Raw genomic sequence first — 18,274 nt, forward strand, 5'->3', positions numbered from 1 at the left:
ATAAACACAGTGCATCATCATCTGTAACTCAGGTTTAATAGCAGGAAGAAACTGTGGAGTCCTCTGCATGTTCATATGAGACAAATCTCATCTCAGGAGAACACGCTGAGCCAGACTGCAGCTGTGACCTTCTCTGTGGGCGTTTGCCCACTCCACTCTATAATGCTGCCCTGTTTTGATTGACCAGGAGGAGTAACACCCCACTGAGAAGTTCTGTGGTATGCACCCAATTGGTTGAATCTACATCTTTATTTCTGGGGGCATAACTTTGGAACAAAGAAGAAAAAGAAAAAATGTTTCAGAATCAGTGAAGCAGGGACCTCAGTTTAAATTAAACAACCAAGTGAAAGGTTCCCTTTAAAAAGGGCTTTCTGGGACTATTTAATTTTTTTATTATGGGTTTGAGAACAGACAGGCAGGTAGTTGCTAACCACCTGCCTATTCTACTCGGCTCCGGCTCACAGACTGCTCCTACCGGCGATTATGCTGCTTCACATCAAGACAGCAGCTTTTTCTGTTCATGCTGACTGACAGCTAGCTTCCCACAGTTAGGCCGCGGGGAGCGGACTGTCAATCAGCCTGACATCGGCAGTCACGCTCTGTCATCAGAGCAGATTGGAAAAGAAGGAGCTGCTCCATCGACGTGACCATTCTGAGCTGGCAGAGATCAGCTATGGGCAGAACAGGCACATAGTTAGCATTACCTGCCTGTTCATTCTTAGACCCATAGCAAAAAAATAATAATATGGTCCCAGATAACCACTTTAATACTTTTAAGTGAAGATGCACTCAATCTGATGTGCTCCTTTGATCTGGTATTGCCTTCATTCTGCATGCTGCAGAGCTAGGAAGAGTGCAGGCATTCATGAGGCTGCCTACCTGCTACATTCACTCACCTGCACTACACTTTATAACCATTCATATATGAGGCTACAGCAAAGTCTAGGAAGATATAGAAAGATGGTTTCAAACTATTATTCATGTCTGTTGTCGTTGTAATAAATGTATTCACTCAAGTAGCAATTAGCCATTTGCACAATGACCGCCCAAATTAAAAGTCAGGGCCAACTAAATCAATCCATTAGGCCAGCCAGAATTGATAATACAACAGTTCCCAAACTAATGAGCAGGCATCCACAGATCTGCTACCACTAAAGAAGTTATTCAGTGGTGTAGCTATCTAAGGGGCAGAGATCATTCCAGCCCACAAGCAGTAACCACCGTTATTAACCCCTTCACGCCACGGCCATTTTCCTGCTTTCGTTTTTTGCTCCCCCTCTTCCAAGCGCCATTACTTTTTTTTATTTTTGGTCAATATGACCATGTGAAGACTTTCTTTGCGGGACGAGTTGTACTTTTGAATGACACCATTGATTTTACCATATCGTGTACTGGAAAACGGGGAAAAGATTCAAAGTGCGGTGAAATTGCAAAAAAAAGTGCAATTCCACAATTGTTTTTTGGGTTTTATTTTCTTTTTTCCATGTTCGCTAAATGCTAAAACTGACCCGAGATTATAATTCTACAGGTCGTTACGAGTTTGCAGATACCAAACATGTATATGTTCTTTTTTATTTAAGTGGTGTGAAAAAAAATCCAAAGTTTGTTTAAAAAAAAATAAATAAATAAAAATTGCGCCATTTCCTGAGACCCTTATTTTTGGGATCTGGGGCTGGGTGAGGGCTTATTTTTTGCGTACCAAGCTGATGTTTTTATTGATACCAGTTTGGGGTAGATACGATGTTTTGATCGCCTGTTATTGCATTTTATTGCAATGTTGTGGCAACCAAAAAAATGTAATTCTGGAGTTTTGATTATTTTTTCTCGTTACGCCATTTACCGATCAGATTAATTCTTTTTATGTATTGATAGATCGGGAGATTCTGAACGCGGCGATACCAAATATGTGTATTTTTGATTTTTTTAATTGTTTTCTTTTGAATGGGGAAAAACGGGGACAATTTGAACTTATATATTTTTTTACTTTTTACTGGCTTCAATAGTCTCCATGGGAGACTTGAAGCTGCGATCTTCTGACTGCTTGTGCTACACATAGCTGGGCTTCAGACCTGCTATGTGTAACAAAATTGCTCATCTGCTATGAGCGCCAACAGCTGCAGACCCCGGGTTGTTATGCCAACCAACTGACGGCCCACGATCATGTGACGGGCGCATCGATGGGCGGGTCTTATGACGCGCTTCCGATGTGGTCATGTTAAATGCTGCTGTCTGAGTTTATGTCAACAGCCGAGTGTGGATCGCGATTCCACCCGCGGCTGTTAGAGGCATATGACAGCTGATCAGATTAAAGGGGTTTTCCCACAAAGTGCATTTTAACTATTTTCTGACGTATGTGGTAATAGTACATCCTTGTGCCCTGGGCCTATTGGGCCAGGAACGTACTATTACTGCATACTGTGATCGCGCCCGCACACAAGCGGTGCGGGGCGATAGGCGCCAGGCGTCAGCTGATTGTCACAGCTGACACCCGGTGCTATGTGCAAGGAGCGGTCCGGTACATTAACCTCCGAAATGCTGCGATCGAAGTCGATCGCGCCGCTTACTTACCTCCTCTACGGCATCCTGCGATGTCTGAGCCGAGTCCCGGTGGTTGTCATGGTGACAACATCTGGGTCACCAGACAGCAAGAAGCTACTTTGAACATGCGCAGTGCGCAATCAAAGTAACTTCTCCCTGTGCAGCGCTGACAGGCTGTATAGCACAGGGATGCTGCTGATTCTCTATGCAATACAGTCGATCAGACTGCAAAAAGTATAAGTCCCATAGTGGGACAAAGTGTAAAAGTTCCAAAAGTGTTAGAAAGTGAAAAAAAAAAATTGAAAAAAATATTTAAAAAAAATAATCCAAAAAAATTTAAATATACTGTACCCATAAATAAATATTATTCCGAAAAACAAAACAAACAAAAAAACCAATAAAAGTACACATATGCGGCGTCTGGAACGACCTGACCTATAAAACTGTCCCACTACCTAACCCCTTTAGTGAACATGGTAAAAAAAAAAACGACGCAAAAAACAATACTTTATCATCATACCGCCAAACAAAAAATGCAATAAAACTCGATCAAATAGACAAATGCAAATAAAAATGGTACCACTGAAAACGTCATCTTGTCCCGCAAAAAACAAGACGCCATTCCGGTCCATCAGCCGGAAAATAAAAAAGTTATAGCTCAGAATAAAGCTATACAAAAAAATGATTTTTTCTATAAAATAGTTTTTGTGTAAAAGCGCCAAAACATAAAAAAAAAAAAAAAAATGATATAAATGTAGTACCGCTGTAAGCGTACTGACCTGAAGAATAAAGTTGCTTTATCAATTTTACCACACGCGGAACGGCATAAAAAAAAAAAAACAATTCTGGCATTGTTGGTTTTTGTTTATTCTGCCTCCCAAAAATTGGAATAGAAAGCGATCAAAAAATGTCACGTGCCTGAAAATGGTACCAATAAAAACATCAACTTATATGGAGATACAAAAACTAGTCTTTGCAAAAAAAAGCGTCTTTTAGTGTGTGACAGCTGTCAATCATAAAAAAACAATATGAATCTGGTATTGCTGTTAACGCACCGACCTGAAGAATAAAGTCTTCGAATCACTTATACTGCACGAGGAATGGCGTAAAAAATAAACTCTAGGGTTAGGGTTGGGCTAGCGTTAGGGCTGGGCTAGGGTTGTGTTGAGGTTGGGATTTTTTCAAAAGTAAAGAAAAAAAAATGACGACAATATGGCGATCATTGTTGAGCGCAAGTGCTCGCTACTTGAGTTTGCATCGGATGCTCGGGTATGCATCGAGTACCGCTAGTGCTGGAGTGACATGCTCGAGTCTCCGCCCCATATGTTTTGAAGCGGTTATACAGCCAAAAAAACATTGCGGGGATTGCCTGCCATGCACGAGTGATCCCAGCATGCTTTTTTTGGGTGTCTAATAACTGTGAAACATGTGGGGCAGGGACTCGAGTTTGCATCGGGTATTCGGGTATGCACCATGTATAGCGGGTGCTCAAGTAGCGAGAACTTGCGCGCTCAAGACTAATGACAACTTATTCAATATGATGACCTAATGTTGTCAAATTCTGTGTCGTACCTCTGGGTTCAAAATGTTCCCTAACCCCCTTGATAAAATCCTTGAGGGGTCTAGTTTCCAAAATGGGGTCACTTGTGGGGGGTTTCCACTCTTTAGGCACATCAGGGGCTCTCCAAATGCAACATGGCATCCGCTAATTATTCAAGCAAATTTTACATTCAAAAAGTCAAATGGCGCTCCTTCCATTCCGAACCCTGCCGTGCGCCCAAACAGTGGTTTTCCCCCACATATGGGGTATCAGCATGATCAGGAGGAATTGCACAACAAATTTTGGGGTCCATTTTTTCCTGCTACCCTTGCGAAAATAAAAAAATTGGGGTCTAAAGTAACAATTTTGTGAAAAAAGTTAAATGTTCATTTTTTTCTTCCACATTCCAAAAATTCCTGTGAAGCACCTGAAGGGTTAATAAACTTCTTGAATGTGGTTTTGAGCACCATGAGGGGTGCAGTTTTTAGAATGGTGTCACTTTTGGGTATTTTCTGTCAAAGGCCCCTCAAAGTCACTTCAAATGTGATGTGGTCCCTAAAACAATGGTTTTGCAAATTTTGTTGGAAAAATGAGAAATCGCTGGTCAACTTTTAACCCTTATAACTTCCTAAAAACATAAAAATTCAAAATCAGCTTTCCCCCATTAAAAATATATTTAAAAAATAGACATTTGGTGTCGCCACCTTTGTAAAAGTCCGATCTATTAAAATATAAAAATTAATCCATACTGTAAACCGTGTAAAAAGAAAAAAAATAAAAGCGCCAGAATTAAGTGTTTTTTTGTGCTCCACATGTCGCAAAAAAAATGCAGTACCAAAATTAAAGGTTCAAGTCCCGTAATTGGACTAAAAAATAAAGTCAAAAATTAAAAACAAAGCGTTTAAAACTATATTTAAAAAAAAATGGGAATTTCAAAATCAGCCACTTTTCTTTCTTTTAATATCAAAGAGATAATACAAGAAAGAAAAAAAACTGGTGTTGCCACATCCTTTTAGAAGGCTTTTCCATTGGATAAAAATAAAAAAAATGAATTAACCTGTACAGTAAACAGAAAGGTAACTCAGTGGTTGACACTAGCTTTGCCGGGCTGGGATTCCGGGTTCAAATCCCACTAATTTTTTTATGTTCTCCGAGTGTGTGCATGGGTTTCCTCCCACACAACCAGATATACGGATAGGGAATTTAGATTTTGAGCTCCAATGGGAACAGTGATGATGTCTGTAAAGAACTGTGGAATTAATGGCACTATATAAGTGAGAAAAATAAACGTCATGAAGAGGAAAACAAAAAATTTAAATGCCAGAATTTTTTGGTCACCACAGATCCCTTAAAGGAATGCAAAAAAAAGTGATCAAAACATTGTAAATACCCTACAATTGTGTCAATATAAACATTGCTATGCAACAAACCTTCATAAATTGCTAGAAAGAAAAATCTGACTTTTTTTCTACCACTTAAATAAGAAAAATAAATTACACAGGTTTGGCACTGCCGTAATCAAACGGACCTCTAGAATCATACTGCCAGCTCATTTTTATTGCACAATGAACACTAAAAACAAAACCCAGGAAACAATGGCAAATCTCATTTTCTCGCCATGTCATCATACATGATGTTTTTTACTGCTTTCCAGTACACAGCATGGTAAAATGCATGGGGTCATTGAAAACTACAGCCTGCTCTGCAAAAAACAAGCCCTCGAGAGCCTGAACGAGGCTGTCATACACTAGCTTTGAAAAGTTATCGCTGGAGCGATCCATCAGGTCACAATCTTATGGAGACAGACAGGAGCGAGCGGATAACAGCAGAAGACTGCAGAAGGTGAGAATGAGAGTAGAGGCAGGGACCTTGCATTAGTAGCACCACTCCAGCGCTGAAATAAAAACGCTGGGGTGGTGCTTTACATACCTATGCTAGGACTCTAGGAGCTTGGGGAATCCACAAATAAGAGACTATGGAGTAATTACCTGAGAAGTCAGTGGGTTCTCTTCATCTGGCATCATGAAATGGCATAACATTGACTTTTTCTGTGACTCCTCCAGATCTGAGGTCTTGTTACAATCTTCCACCAATCTACGAATTTCTTTCATATGTTCCTCCAATTCAATAAGCGAAAGAGACTGCTTTAGAGATAGACTGGTAAGAGAATACACAGCATTACAAACCTCATTCTGTTTAGGAGATGATTTCATTTCCATATTACACACACATATTTTCAGCATTAAAGGGACTTGGACAATCTCTTCTCAACCACTATGTTCTCCCGGGGCTTCACTGTCCCCGCTCCTTCAAATGTAACGGAGATCTAGACGAATTGACAGGTACGGATGCCCTTTCATGTGAGCCCCTGGAGAGCCAGTGTCCACACTGCTGGAACGGCACCTGCACCAGAGGTGAGTATTAGTATTATTATTTTATAAGAAAGGAACATAATGATTGAGAAGGGGTTGTCCGAGTAGTGGACAACCCATTTAATAACTGCCACAAATGTCCAATGTTTTCCATAGTATATTTTACAACCACTTTTGATGGTATTTGTTATTTTGGCACATTTTGTATATGCACTTTTGCTGCCATTTCTCAAGTCATATAGAGAAGCCTTTAGGAATATTTGGAAGAAAAAACACCATGCCTGGAGTTTGTCAAATTTTGAAAAGAAAAAAAAAATGAAGGATTTGCCTATTGAAATGCACTTCTCGGGGGTGCATGCTTGGACACAATTTTGAATAAAGAGTCAATTTGAGGCAGTTTGAGATGGGCACTGTGCTCATTCCAAATTTTAGCATTGTAAACTGTACATTCCTGCACATAGTAAAACAGGGATGCCATTTTTTTTTCTCCACTCAGTCATGGATATAACTGCAATTTCTGCTGCCAATTTTCTACTGAGGGTTCAATTTCTTTCAGCTCTGTGGGTGTGTATTTTCAACCGAAAATGATGCTGTACAAATCATTAAAAAGCAGCATAAAAATGTAAAAAATTTGAGTCAAAATTTGCATAGAAAAACCTTCACTTGCTTCTAATAGGCTGCCCATCCATTTCCATGGAAAAACGCGCCTACAGCGTTTTATTCTGGGTGTTTAATAACGAGTGTAAAAATAATATATATATGTTCAACATAGAAACACAAAAAATGCATGTTTTTTTAAGTGGTCTTGGCATTTCTTTGTGAACACACACTTAAAGGGGTTGTCCATTACTGGGACAACCCCTTCTCATTCCTCATGTTTGGCCTCGATAAAATAAAAACACCTATACTCACCTCCCGTGCCGCCGTTCCAGCGGTGTTGACACTTGCGTTCCCAGGGCTCTTGTGAGGTTGTTATGTCACACGAGCCCTACACCTAATCAGCGCAGGCGTCACCGTCCTCGCCTTCGGACGTATGGAATATCAACAGGATGTCAGGACTGAGGCTGCTCTCGGACTTCCTCTTGATGTTCGATTTATCTGTAGGTGGGGACAGTGACGCCGGTGCTGATTGGGCGCAGACTCACGTGACATAACCTTACGAGAGCCCCGTAAATGTGAGTGCCGACACGGGACGTGAGTGAAGGTGTTTTTATTTTAATGGGGCCAAACATGAGGAATGAGAGCCCCTTTAAAATTACCTACTGGTATACAAATTCTCTACAAAAGAACTACATACTACAAAAAGTGCACTGCACGGAGGCTGAAAATAATACTGATCCACAGTGAATTTCAGTGATCCTCAAAGACAACAGATATCATATTTTTTGTGATTACTCCTAACATCTGTGCTGTGGGCAGTATCTAAGGGGTAGTGATTTTTGCACAAAAACAACTATTCTGACAGCACAAAGCATCTAACCGCTTCTCTATGCCAAATACGAAGGCTAAAACAAAAGCTGTTCACTTAAAATGTCTCTTTTCCTACTGAAACACTGCAATTTCTCAATCAGCGATAACTAATAAATCATGGTGACTGCTGTGGTGGGGGGGGGCTGTGATGGCACTTAGTGATGGCTGTTGCTCTTATTCCTGTAAACTGCTCCACTCACATTATATAAATGTAAATTAATGATACCACCACAATGTAGTTTCTATTGAAATAACCTGCTGCTTGCATAACACAAAAATGGCAAATGGTAAACATTGAAGCTTAGATGGGAACTGTACTTTCAACAAACTTTGCATAAATCAATAGTGCAGGCCATTAAAAGCAACTTTGTAATGTATCATCAAAGAATTTGACTTCTTTCTCCAGTTATGAGATTCTACTTCTCCACCTGTCACGGGTGTGTCAGAAGTGACAGACAGTCGCCCTGCAGTTTGTTGCAGGAAATCTCTTTGTTTGGCATTACAGACACCTTCTTAGAGCTGTCTCTCTAGGACCCAGGAGCTACCTTCCTCTCGCTAATTAACACCCTGGCCTGGATGTATAAATACCTCCTCTGTGCTAGAGGGAGGTGCCGGCGATACTCACATTACCCCTTGTGAAGGCTCGGAGCAAGTGTATTACTTCTTCCTCTCTGGAGTTATGAGGACGGGTGTTCATCTCTCTGAAGTCGACTAAAAGCTAAGCTATCTTCCCTTGTTTGTTCCCCCCTTGTTGTCTTTAGTGTCAGTGGGGATCGACTAGCGCTCATCCCCCTCCCTTCCCTAGCCAGGGTCAAACGCCAGGGAAAGACAGGGCGTGAAGAACCAATATAGGGACGTTAGTGGAGGAAGGGTGATATTAGATCAGCCTAGGAGGTCTCCACTCCCCCCTTTCCCTAGAATCTGGGCTCCCTTTCTCTCTTCCCTTTGTGTTGCACGAAGTCTTTCCCACACCTTGCGTGACACCACCCTCCTGAACTTGTCATCCACAAAAAAACAAAAAACAAAACAGATCCGATGTAGTCTCAGCACAGTCAGGTTACGTAGCCTATTATAGTATATGGAAAGGGGAGATTAGGAATAAGGCATGTGGAGCAGAGTGAGTAAACAGGCAGAGGGAGATACAGAAAGATCGTGCTGAACTTTATAACAAATCTTTTGCCGCAGAGAGATGGATTTCCATGTGCACTGCTCAGTACTGCTGTATAATTTCCTCAATAATGCTGCTTGTCTTTATGTGTTAACTAAGTAATGAAGAGTAGGAATATATGTGCTGTGAAATGCAGACATCATGGTAGCTAGTCTCCACCCACCAGCTCAGACTCAATTGCAAATTAACAGATTGCAGAGAGGTAAAACTGGTGAAAACTCCGAATACAAGTCATAATGGCGGGATATAGTGTTATTACTCATGTACACACAGGACAACTTATCCTGAAAAGTCACTTGACAATAGGGTTTTAAACTAGTGTAAAAAAAATAGAGAGAGAACTCTATGAAACTTTATTATATTACCTGCCGAGCACTTTCTGGACTGCCTTTTTCACGAGTGTTATCAGCTCAGTAAGTCCTGAGGTAAAACAAATGACACATCATGTCTCCTGAACACTGCAGTCTCAGATATTTCTGACAGTGAGTAATAGGTTTAGATCAGTTAGTTGAAGTGTAGAAAATAATATAATTAAATCCTACCATCTCCGAGGAGGTGCTGAATACTTGAGAGATATTGTTGTTGTACCTCTGGGGATGCCTGCAGTGCCTGGGAAAAAAAAAAAGGAATAATTTATTAGACAAAATAAATGCTTTCAGAGGGACGATTTACGAAAAAATCTCTACTGCTGCTTATATAGTAAAACATTTTCTTAGTTGAAGTTGCTCTTTTGAGGAACAAAGGATTTGTCTTGGAACCAACAAAAATTATTAAAAGACACTTGCGACCCAAAAAGTAAAAAATCAATTCAGGACAATCCCCACCTTTACAATTAAATTGGTAGCTGCTTATGAACCCCCTAAACTGGGAGTAAGCGGTTAGGAATATTTTAAAGGTGGACCCTCTGTGATCGCTGTACAATACAAAAGACTTTTGTATCGGTTTCCTTTTGCATTACAGCAATGATAACTTGCACATGAGCATTTGTTTCATTTTGCTAGGATGTGCAGATCTGTCCAAGGCGGAGTTTAGCTGGATCTAGAGTTGATTGGGGAAACAAAAGTATTGAGAAAGCTACCACGTTACCAAAAGCAGTCCATATTGAAACAATCCCTAGAAATTGTGAGTGCCAAATCCATTGCAGACTGGCAACAATAGAGAATTGCAGAAAAATAAATCAACGGCATAACCATTAGAAATATACAAAAAAAACCTTTGCTTCTTCATTATTAGGAATCCACTAAAAGGGTATAAAAATGTAATCACCATTGGCTACATCTATCTATCTATCTATATACACACACACACACACACACACACACACACACACACACACACACATACTGTGGTTGTGGGTGATGGGGGGAGCAGCAGCAGCGGAGGAGCGGGGCACAGGAGGCAGCAGCCGCCAGCTGCAGCCTACACTGTGCCCGCTACTAAAGAAAATGAATATTCACTGCTCCCCACGCCCATTGGCGTGGGAAGCAGTGAATATTCATTTTCCTTAATAGCGCGCACACTGTACTTGCAGCGTGGCTCCTGGTATGTATGTCAAGGAAGAGGGATGAGGGGGGGCCATACATACCAGGATGGGGATGAGGGGTGCCATACATACCAGGATGGGGATGAGGGGTGCCATACATACCAGGATGGGGATGAGGGGTGCCATACATACCAGGATGGGGATGAGGGGTGCCATACATACCAGGATGGGGATGAGGGGTGCCATACATACCAGGATGGGGATGAGGGGTGCCATACATACCAGGATGGGGATGAGGGGTGCCATACATACCAGGATGGGGATGAGGGGTGCCATACATACCAGGATGGGGATGAGGGGTGCCATACATACCAGGATGGGGCTGAGGGGTGCCATACATACCAGGATGGGGATGAAGGGTGCCATACATACCAGGATGGGGATGAGGGGTGCCATACATACCAGGATGGGGATGAGGGGTGCCATACATACCAGGATGGGGATGAGGGGTGCCATGCATATCAGGATGGGGATGAGGGCCATGTATAACAGGAAGGAGGGGCCATATATACCAGGATGGGGGATATTAACAGAATTGGAGGACATTACCCCTATTAACAGTGTCAGCAGCAGACCCCCTCCTCCTTAACAGGGCATCATGACCACATTTTTTTTTTATTTTTGTTTCTATTTTCCTCCTCTAAAACCTAGGTGCGTCTTATGGTCCAGTGCGTCTTATAGTCCGAAAAATACAGTATATATACATACACACACACAAAATATAGCTGGATCTAATTTCCTTTTGTAGCCCCAGCCCAAGGAGAAGTAGGTATGTTAGTATAGGGTCACATGTAGAAAATTCACTTTGTTGCTGGCAGATGGGCTTACACAATTTGATCAAAATGTGCACTACCAAACAATTTGCCACCCGTGGTCCACGAACATCTTATTTACTTTTTTATTTTTTTAACATTCTTCGGCTCGATCTCGAGCCATGGCGAGTTGATAGAGGAAAGATCTGTAGGAAGATCGATCTTGTGCAAGCCTATATAGGTCCACCAGGGTCTTCTCCGCTGTTATCTTGATAGTATCAAGCCATCGGGTAGCTGGTCTTCCTCTTTGCCTTGTTTCCTCTAGTCTTCTGACCATGATGCCCTTCTCCATTGATAACTCTTTTCGTATGATGTGTCCAAAGTAGGCAAGTCGTATTTTGGTGATCCTTGCTTAGATTGACATGCCTGGCTTTATTTGTTCCAAAATTTATTTGTTTGTTCTTATTGCCATCTATGGTATTGACAACATTCTTCTTCAACACCATATTTCGACGCGGTCTATTTTTCTTCTGTCTTGTTTCACATCCGTATGTTACCACAGAAAAAAAAATACTATGTAGTATGAGCTGTGTCTTAGTCGCCAGTGAAATGTTCCTCGATTTGAAGACCTTGTCCAGTGACTTCATTGTTGATTTGCCCGTAGCTATTCTATTTACTTCCAGTGCCGCCACTGCATCTCGATGGATCATCAATCTGAGTAGGTTGAAGTCCTTTACAACATACAGTTCGTCACCATCCATCTAAAATGTGTCCCAGTCGTATCTGGCAATAGTCAATACATTTCTGTTGAGTAGCAATCCCATGTTCAAACTTCCCACCTTGACAATCTGTAATAAGTCCTTCATTCCGTCTACGCTTGTTGCTATCAATGTTGTATCATCTGCGTATTTAAGATTGTTGATGATTCATCCAGAAATTTTGATTCCTTCTTTTTCAGCAAGTCCAACCTTCCTGAAAATAGCCTCTGCATATAGATTGAAGAGAAATGGTGACAGAATGCAGGCTCGTCTGACGCCTCGCTCTACTTTGAACCATGCTGTGTCGCCGTGTTCCGTTTGGGCTGTTGCTTCTTGATCAATATAAAAGGTTCTTAATAAGGCTGACCAGATGGTTTGGCACACCCTTATCGTTCATGGTATTCCCAAGTTTCTGGTGATCACGACAGCTGAAGGCTTTACTGTAGTCGATGAAACAAACATAGATCTTGTTTTCTTTGGCCGTTTCCATTATCAATCACATCTTCCGCTGCCTTTTCTGAATCCTGCTTGTTCCTCTGGCAGCTCTGTGTCAAAGTAAGGCTAAACAGTCTTTCTTCATGTATGAATTGGATCTTCAGTAGTATTTTACTGGCATGAGGTATGAGCGCAATGGTCTGAGTTTCCATAGTCTGTAGCATCTGCCTTCTTCGGAATACTGATCTTGTCCAGTCCTTGGGCCATTTACCAGATGTCAAAATCTGTTGACACAAGCGTGTAAGGACATAAATTGCTGCTTCAGAAGACTTTATTAGCTCTATTTGAATATTGTCACATGCAGGCGCTTTGTTGTTTGACAGAAGCTTTATCGCAGCAACAACTTCGTCTTTAAGGATGTTCGGCTTTCTATTATTTCCAGTCTCCATTTCTTCCTGTATTACTGAATCATTCTTAGGCTATGTGCACACGATGCAGAAATGCTCCGGATTTTTTCCTAAGCGTTTCTGCATCTCCCTGGCAGAAAAAAAACGCATGCGGATTGTACATGCGGATTTTAAATGCGTTTTCCTGCCAGGGACATGCGGATGTGAAGCGTTCTTCACTTGCATTTCCGTACGCGGGTTGACAAGCGATTTTAGCATCTTTTGGAAAGTGCTTGTCAACTTGGTCACACTATATAAATTCATGCAACCAGCATGGATTTATATAGTGTGACCGAGAGAATGTCAAAAAATAAATGTATACTTACCCTCCGATGGCCCGCGCTGTCTTGCTTCACCGTCCCGGCTGCCGGCAGCGGTGGATTGAAGGACCTGCCGACGTCAGCGTCGTGTGACCTGTCACATGACTCTGACGTCAGCGCAGGTCCTTCATTCCATCGCGAAGTGCCGGGAAGCAAGGAGGAGCGCACCGCCAGAAGGTAAGTATATATCCGCACATTAGAATGCGCCAATTACGCAAGTACAGATGCAGTCTTGCGGAATTGGCGCGTTCTAATGCAAGTCAATGACGGCGAAAACGCAGCACTTCCACAAAATAATTGGTAGTGCTGCGTTTTTTTCCGCAATGATAATCAGCAGCGGAAATTTCTGCAGCATGTGCACAGCACATGCGGATTATCATTGGGGGACATGGCAGGCCTTCTACCATGCGTTTTTTAAGCGTTTCTGCAGCGTTTTTGCCGCAGCAGAAACCCTTAAACGCATCGTGGGCACACAGCCTTATAGAGGTGCTCCATGTACACTATCCATCTTCCTTGATCTGTTCTGGCACAGTTTGTTTGTTCTTGTTGGCATCTTTCGACATACCCACTGATGGTTGAAACTTTTGTTGCATCTCTTTGATCATTAGGTAAACCTTCCTGGTCTTGCCCCTCAGATGTTCGCTTTCAATATCTGTACTTATCTTTGGTTAATAAAGTTTTTTGTCTGCTCGAATGGCTCTCTTTAGTTCCACTCACTGAACCCTCAAAATAATATAACCTTCATCTCCTAATGGGAGACGGACATCTCAGGCTCCGAAGTAAAACAACTATATAAATTATCAAATGGCCTCTCAAGATGTATCAGACTTAAAATACTTCACAACTGTTTACTTCAATTGATAAGATGTGAAGATCAGATGCATGCTGCGTGAGAACCTGGAACCCACATGCATTTGTGGTGGAATTATCTGTTAAAGATAGGTTTTGGTCAGGGATACTAGATCTTTTTCACTTAATCAAAAAATCTGCTATTTATCCTCCAAATTATCCCATAAAATGACCTTACTCAACCTCAGAGAAAATGTTTTCTACTTCTCTTATCTGCAGCAAAATAATTATTCCCTTTGTACTGGAACCTCCTATAACCTCCCACAGTGTCTCAAAGGCTCCAAAAAGTCAACTACATACTGTAATTTACATTGAAGAGCTGTCAGCCTGGGAAGACAAATCCTATACTACATTTCAGTAAATTTGGCTAATTTGATTAAGATCTGTGAGACCCCAATGCAATGAAGACAAATAAACCTCTAACTCAGTTTTAACTGTTTAACTATCCTTCACATAACTATATGAAGTTTTCCAATTTCATAGTAGCCATTTGAGTATAGTGACTGCCTCCATTTTGGTTGTGCACTTCTCCTATTTGACCAAGATTGTTTTTAATTACAACATATTATAGCTGCATCCTACATGCCCTGAGATTGTTTTGCACCCAAAAGACAAGGAGAGATAACTGTGTAGAATCTGAAGTTGTCTTGTGTTTGGCAGATGGGCTCACGCAATTTGATCAAAATACGGTCTTGGTCAAGGGTCCCAAAATTACAGACTGAGACCTGCATGAGGCCCTTGAGGCTCTTTTCTGAGGCCCACTGGGCACCAAAGGACTCAAAACATCTTTGGGACAGCAAATAGCAGGCTGAAGGAGGAGCGAGCCAGCGTCCCTTAACCCCTTCACGACCTTTGACGTAATTTTATGTCATGGTCGGATAGGTGTTCACGACCCGAGACTTACGTCATGGCAATCTTGCAAGCACAGGAATAGTAATAGCCTAGACCCAGCTGTCACTGCTGGGAATGGTGCCTGCACTGCCCCAAGCCATTTACCCACCCAACAATGCTGTGATCGATATCGATCGCAACATTTAAAGGCTAGGAAAAGGAGTGGGCTCCCTCTCACTTCCAATTGTCACCTCTCTGACATCGACGCAAGTGTCGATCGTTGTCATGGCAACCAGAGGTTGTCATGACTACCTCAGAGTCTCCCAGCTACGGCAAGCCTGTTAGACCATGCTGAGAGCATGAGGCTTCTGTCAGTGCAGCACTGACAGGTATAATTCAGTGCAGTGATGGTATATTGCAATGCATTATACCAGCGATCAGAGCAATGAAAGTTAAAGTTTCATAGATGGACTAGGAAAAGAAGTAAAAAAAATAATAATAATAATAATAATAACAAAATAAAAAAATAATTATACCAATAAATACATATATTTATGTAAAAATAAACAAAAAAAGTACACATATTTGGTATTGCCAAGTCCAGAACGACCCGAACGGTCACAGTAGTTAACCCCTTCAGTGAACACTGTATAAAAAAAAAAAAAAAAAAAAAAAGGAATGGTGCTTTTTCATCATACCGTCAAACAAAAAGTAAAATAAAACGCGATTAAAAAGTCAAATGTATATAAAAATGGTATAGCTGAAAATGATATCTTGTCCCGCAAAAACCAAGCCGCCAGATAGCTCCATCAGCAGAAAAATAAAAAAGCTATAGCTCTCAGAATAGTGTGATGCAAAACATAAAAAAAAGATATAAATGTGGTATCAATGTAATTGTACTGACCTGAAAAATAAAGCTGCCTTATCAATTTTACAATAAGGTGAATGGCGTAAAAAAAAAAAAAAAACACAATTCCTGGTTTTTGTTCATTCTGCCACCAAAAAATCAGAATGGAAAGCGATCAAACAAACAAAGTTAGGTGTAAGAAAATGGTACCAATAAAAACGTCAACTCTTCCCACAAAAAACAAGTCCTCATATGACTATGTAGGCAGAAATATAGAAAAATTACATCTCAAAATATTGCAAAGCGAAAACTTTTTTTTTGCAAAAAAAAAGCATCTTCTAGCATGTGACAGCAGCCAAACATAAAAAAACTCTAAAAATCTAGTATCACTGTATTCGCACCAACCAGAAGAATAAAGTGGTCTAATCACTTATACCGCGTTAGAAACGGCGTAAAAATAAATAAAACCAATAGTTCACCTGCTGTTGATTTGTTCACTCTGTCTCCCAAAGATCGCAGTAAGGCTCGGCGCACATTTATCCTGAGCACTAAGCTGAGCGCTTACATCAGGGTTTCCATATAAATCTCTGAAATACGTGATTGAGACGGAACCCCCGGCGGAAGATTCCCTATAATGAGGCAGATGGAGAAACTGTGGACGCAGTTAGGCCTATGATCCGGAGGTGTCCGTCTTTTTAAGAGTGAATAAAAGTGCGGTCAACCACAGTTTTGTACACCTCTGAAAAGGACACCACTGAACAGAGGCCAGACAAATTCCAGAGTAACTCTGCTGCCTCATAGTGATTGGATCCCTTGGGGGTTTCATCTGAATTAATTCATTCAGAGATTTAGAAGGAAACCCTGATGTAAGTGCTTAGCCTAGCAGGGCTGTGGAGTCGGTAAGCTAAACCTCTTGACTCATCAATTTCGCTGACTCTGAAGCACTAATGTCATCTCAACTAAAAGCCTAGATCAGGGGTCCTCAAACTTTTTAAACAGGGGGCCAATTCACGGTCCCTCAGACCATTGGAGGGCCGGAATATAGTTTTTTAAAAAAACTATGAACAAATTCCTATGCACACTGCACATATCTTATTTTGAAGTAAAAAAAACAATACAGGAACAAATACAATATTTAAAATGAAGAACAAGTAAAGTTAAATCAAACGGTATTTCAATAGGTAGGTAACTGTACCCAATAGGCAGCATAGGTCCCCAATAGGCAGGTAAATGTACCCAATAGGCAGCATAGGTCCCCAATAGGCAGGTAAATGTCCCCAATAGGCATCATAGGTCCCCAATAGGCAGCATAGGTCCTCAATGGGCAGGTAAATGTTCCCAATAGGCAGGCTCTTTCCCCCTTATAATGCCCCATGCAGGCTGTTCCCCCCTTATAATGCCCCATGCTGGATGCCACCCCCCATATAATGCCCCATGCAGGATGTCCCTTTCTCACACCATATAATGCCCCATGCAAGATATCACCCCCCATATAATGCCCCATGCAGGATGTCCCTTTCTCACACCATATAATGCCCCATGCAAGATATCACTCCCCTGTCTTTATAATGCCCCATGCAGGATGTCCCTTTCCCCCCCATATAATGCCCCATGCAGGATGTCACCCCCCATATCATGCCCCATGCAGGATGTCACCCCCCATATAATGCCCCATGCAGGATGTCACCCCCCCCATATAATGCCCCATGCAGGATGTCACCCCCCCATATAATGCCCCATGCAGGATATCACTCCCCTGTCTTTATAATGCCCCATGCAGCATGTCACCCCCCCATATAATGCAGCATGTCACCCCCCCATATAATGCCCCATGCAGCATGTCACCCCCCATATAATGCCCCATGCAGGATATCACTCCCCTGTCTGTATAATGCCCCATGCAGGATATCACTCCCCTGTCTTTATAATGCCCCATGCAGCATGTCACCCCCCCCATATAATGCCCCATGCAGCATGTCACCCCCCCATATAATGCCCCATGCAGCATGTCACTCCCCCATATAATGCCACATGCAGGATGTCACTCCCCCATATAATGCCACATGCAGCATGTCACCCCCCCATATAATGCCACATGCAGGATGTCACCCCCCCATATAATGCCACATGCAGGATGTCACCCCCCCATATTATGCCCCATGCAGCATGTCACCCCCCCCATATTATGCCCCATGCACCCCCCCCATATTATGCCCCATGCAGGATGTCCCTTTCCCCCCATATCATGCCCCATGCAGGATGTCACCCCCCCCCCCATATTATACCCCATGCAGGATGTCACCACCCCATATTATACCCCTTGCAGGATGTCACCCCCCCCATATAATGACTTATGCCTCCATACATTAAATAAAAAAAATCCAATACTCACCTCACTTCTCACT

General features: G+C 41.9%; 1 protein-coding gene across 3 annotated transcripts in view; it reads right to left on the reverse strand.

Moving 5' to 3' along the window:
- The window catches only part of PEX3 (peroxisomal biogenesis factor 3), a 50,567-nt gene that overhangs the window by 16,721 nt on the left and 15,572 nt on the right, over nucleotides 1–18,274 (reverse strand). For all 3 annotated transcript variants that reach the window (XM_073671375.1, XM_073671376.1, XM_073671377.1), the window contains exons 7-9: nucleotides 9,631–9,697; nucleotides 9,454–9,508; nucleotides 6,067–6,235 (exon numbers count right to left, since the gene is read on the reverse strand). In XM_073671375.1, the coding sequence (XP_073527476.1) occupies nucleotides 6,067–6,235; nucleotides 9,454–9,508; nucleotides 9,631–9,697 (291 nt within the window). The remainder of the gene's footprint in view (nucleotides 1–6,066; nucleotides 6,236–9,453; nucleotides 9,509–9,630; nucleotides 9,698–18,274) is intronic.

Source organism: Phyllobates terribilis, unplaced genomic scaffold (assembly GCF_046119375.1).
Source record: "Phyllobates terribilis strain yellow unplaced genomic scaffold, ASM4611937v1 Scaffold_3__8_contigs__length_932513732, whole genome shotgun sequence".
NCBI lineage: Eukaryota > Metazoa > Chordata > Amphibia > Anura > Dendrobatidae > Phyllobates > Phyllobates terribilis.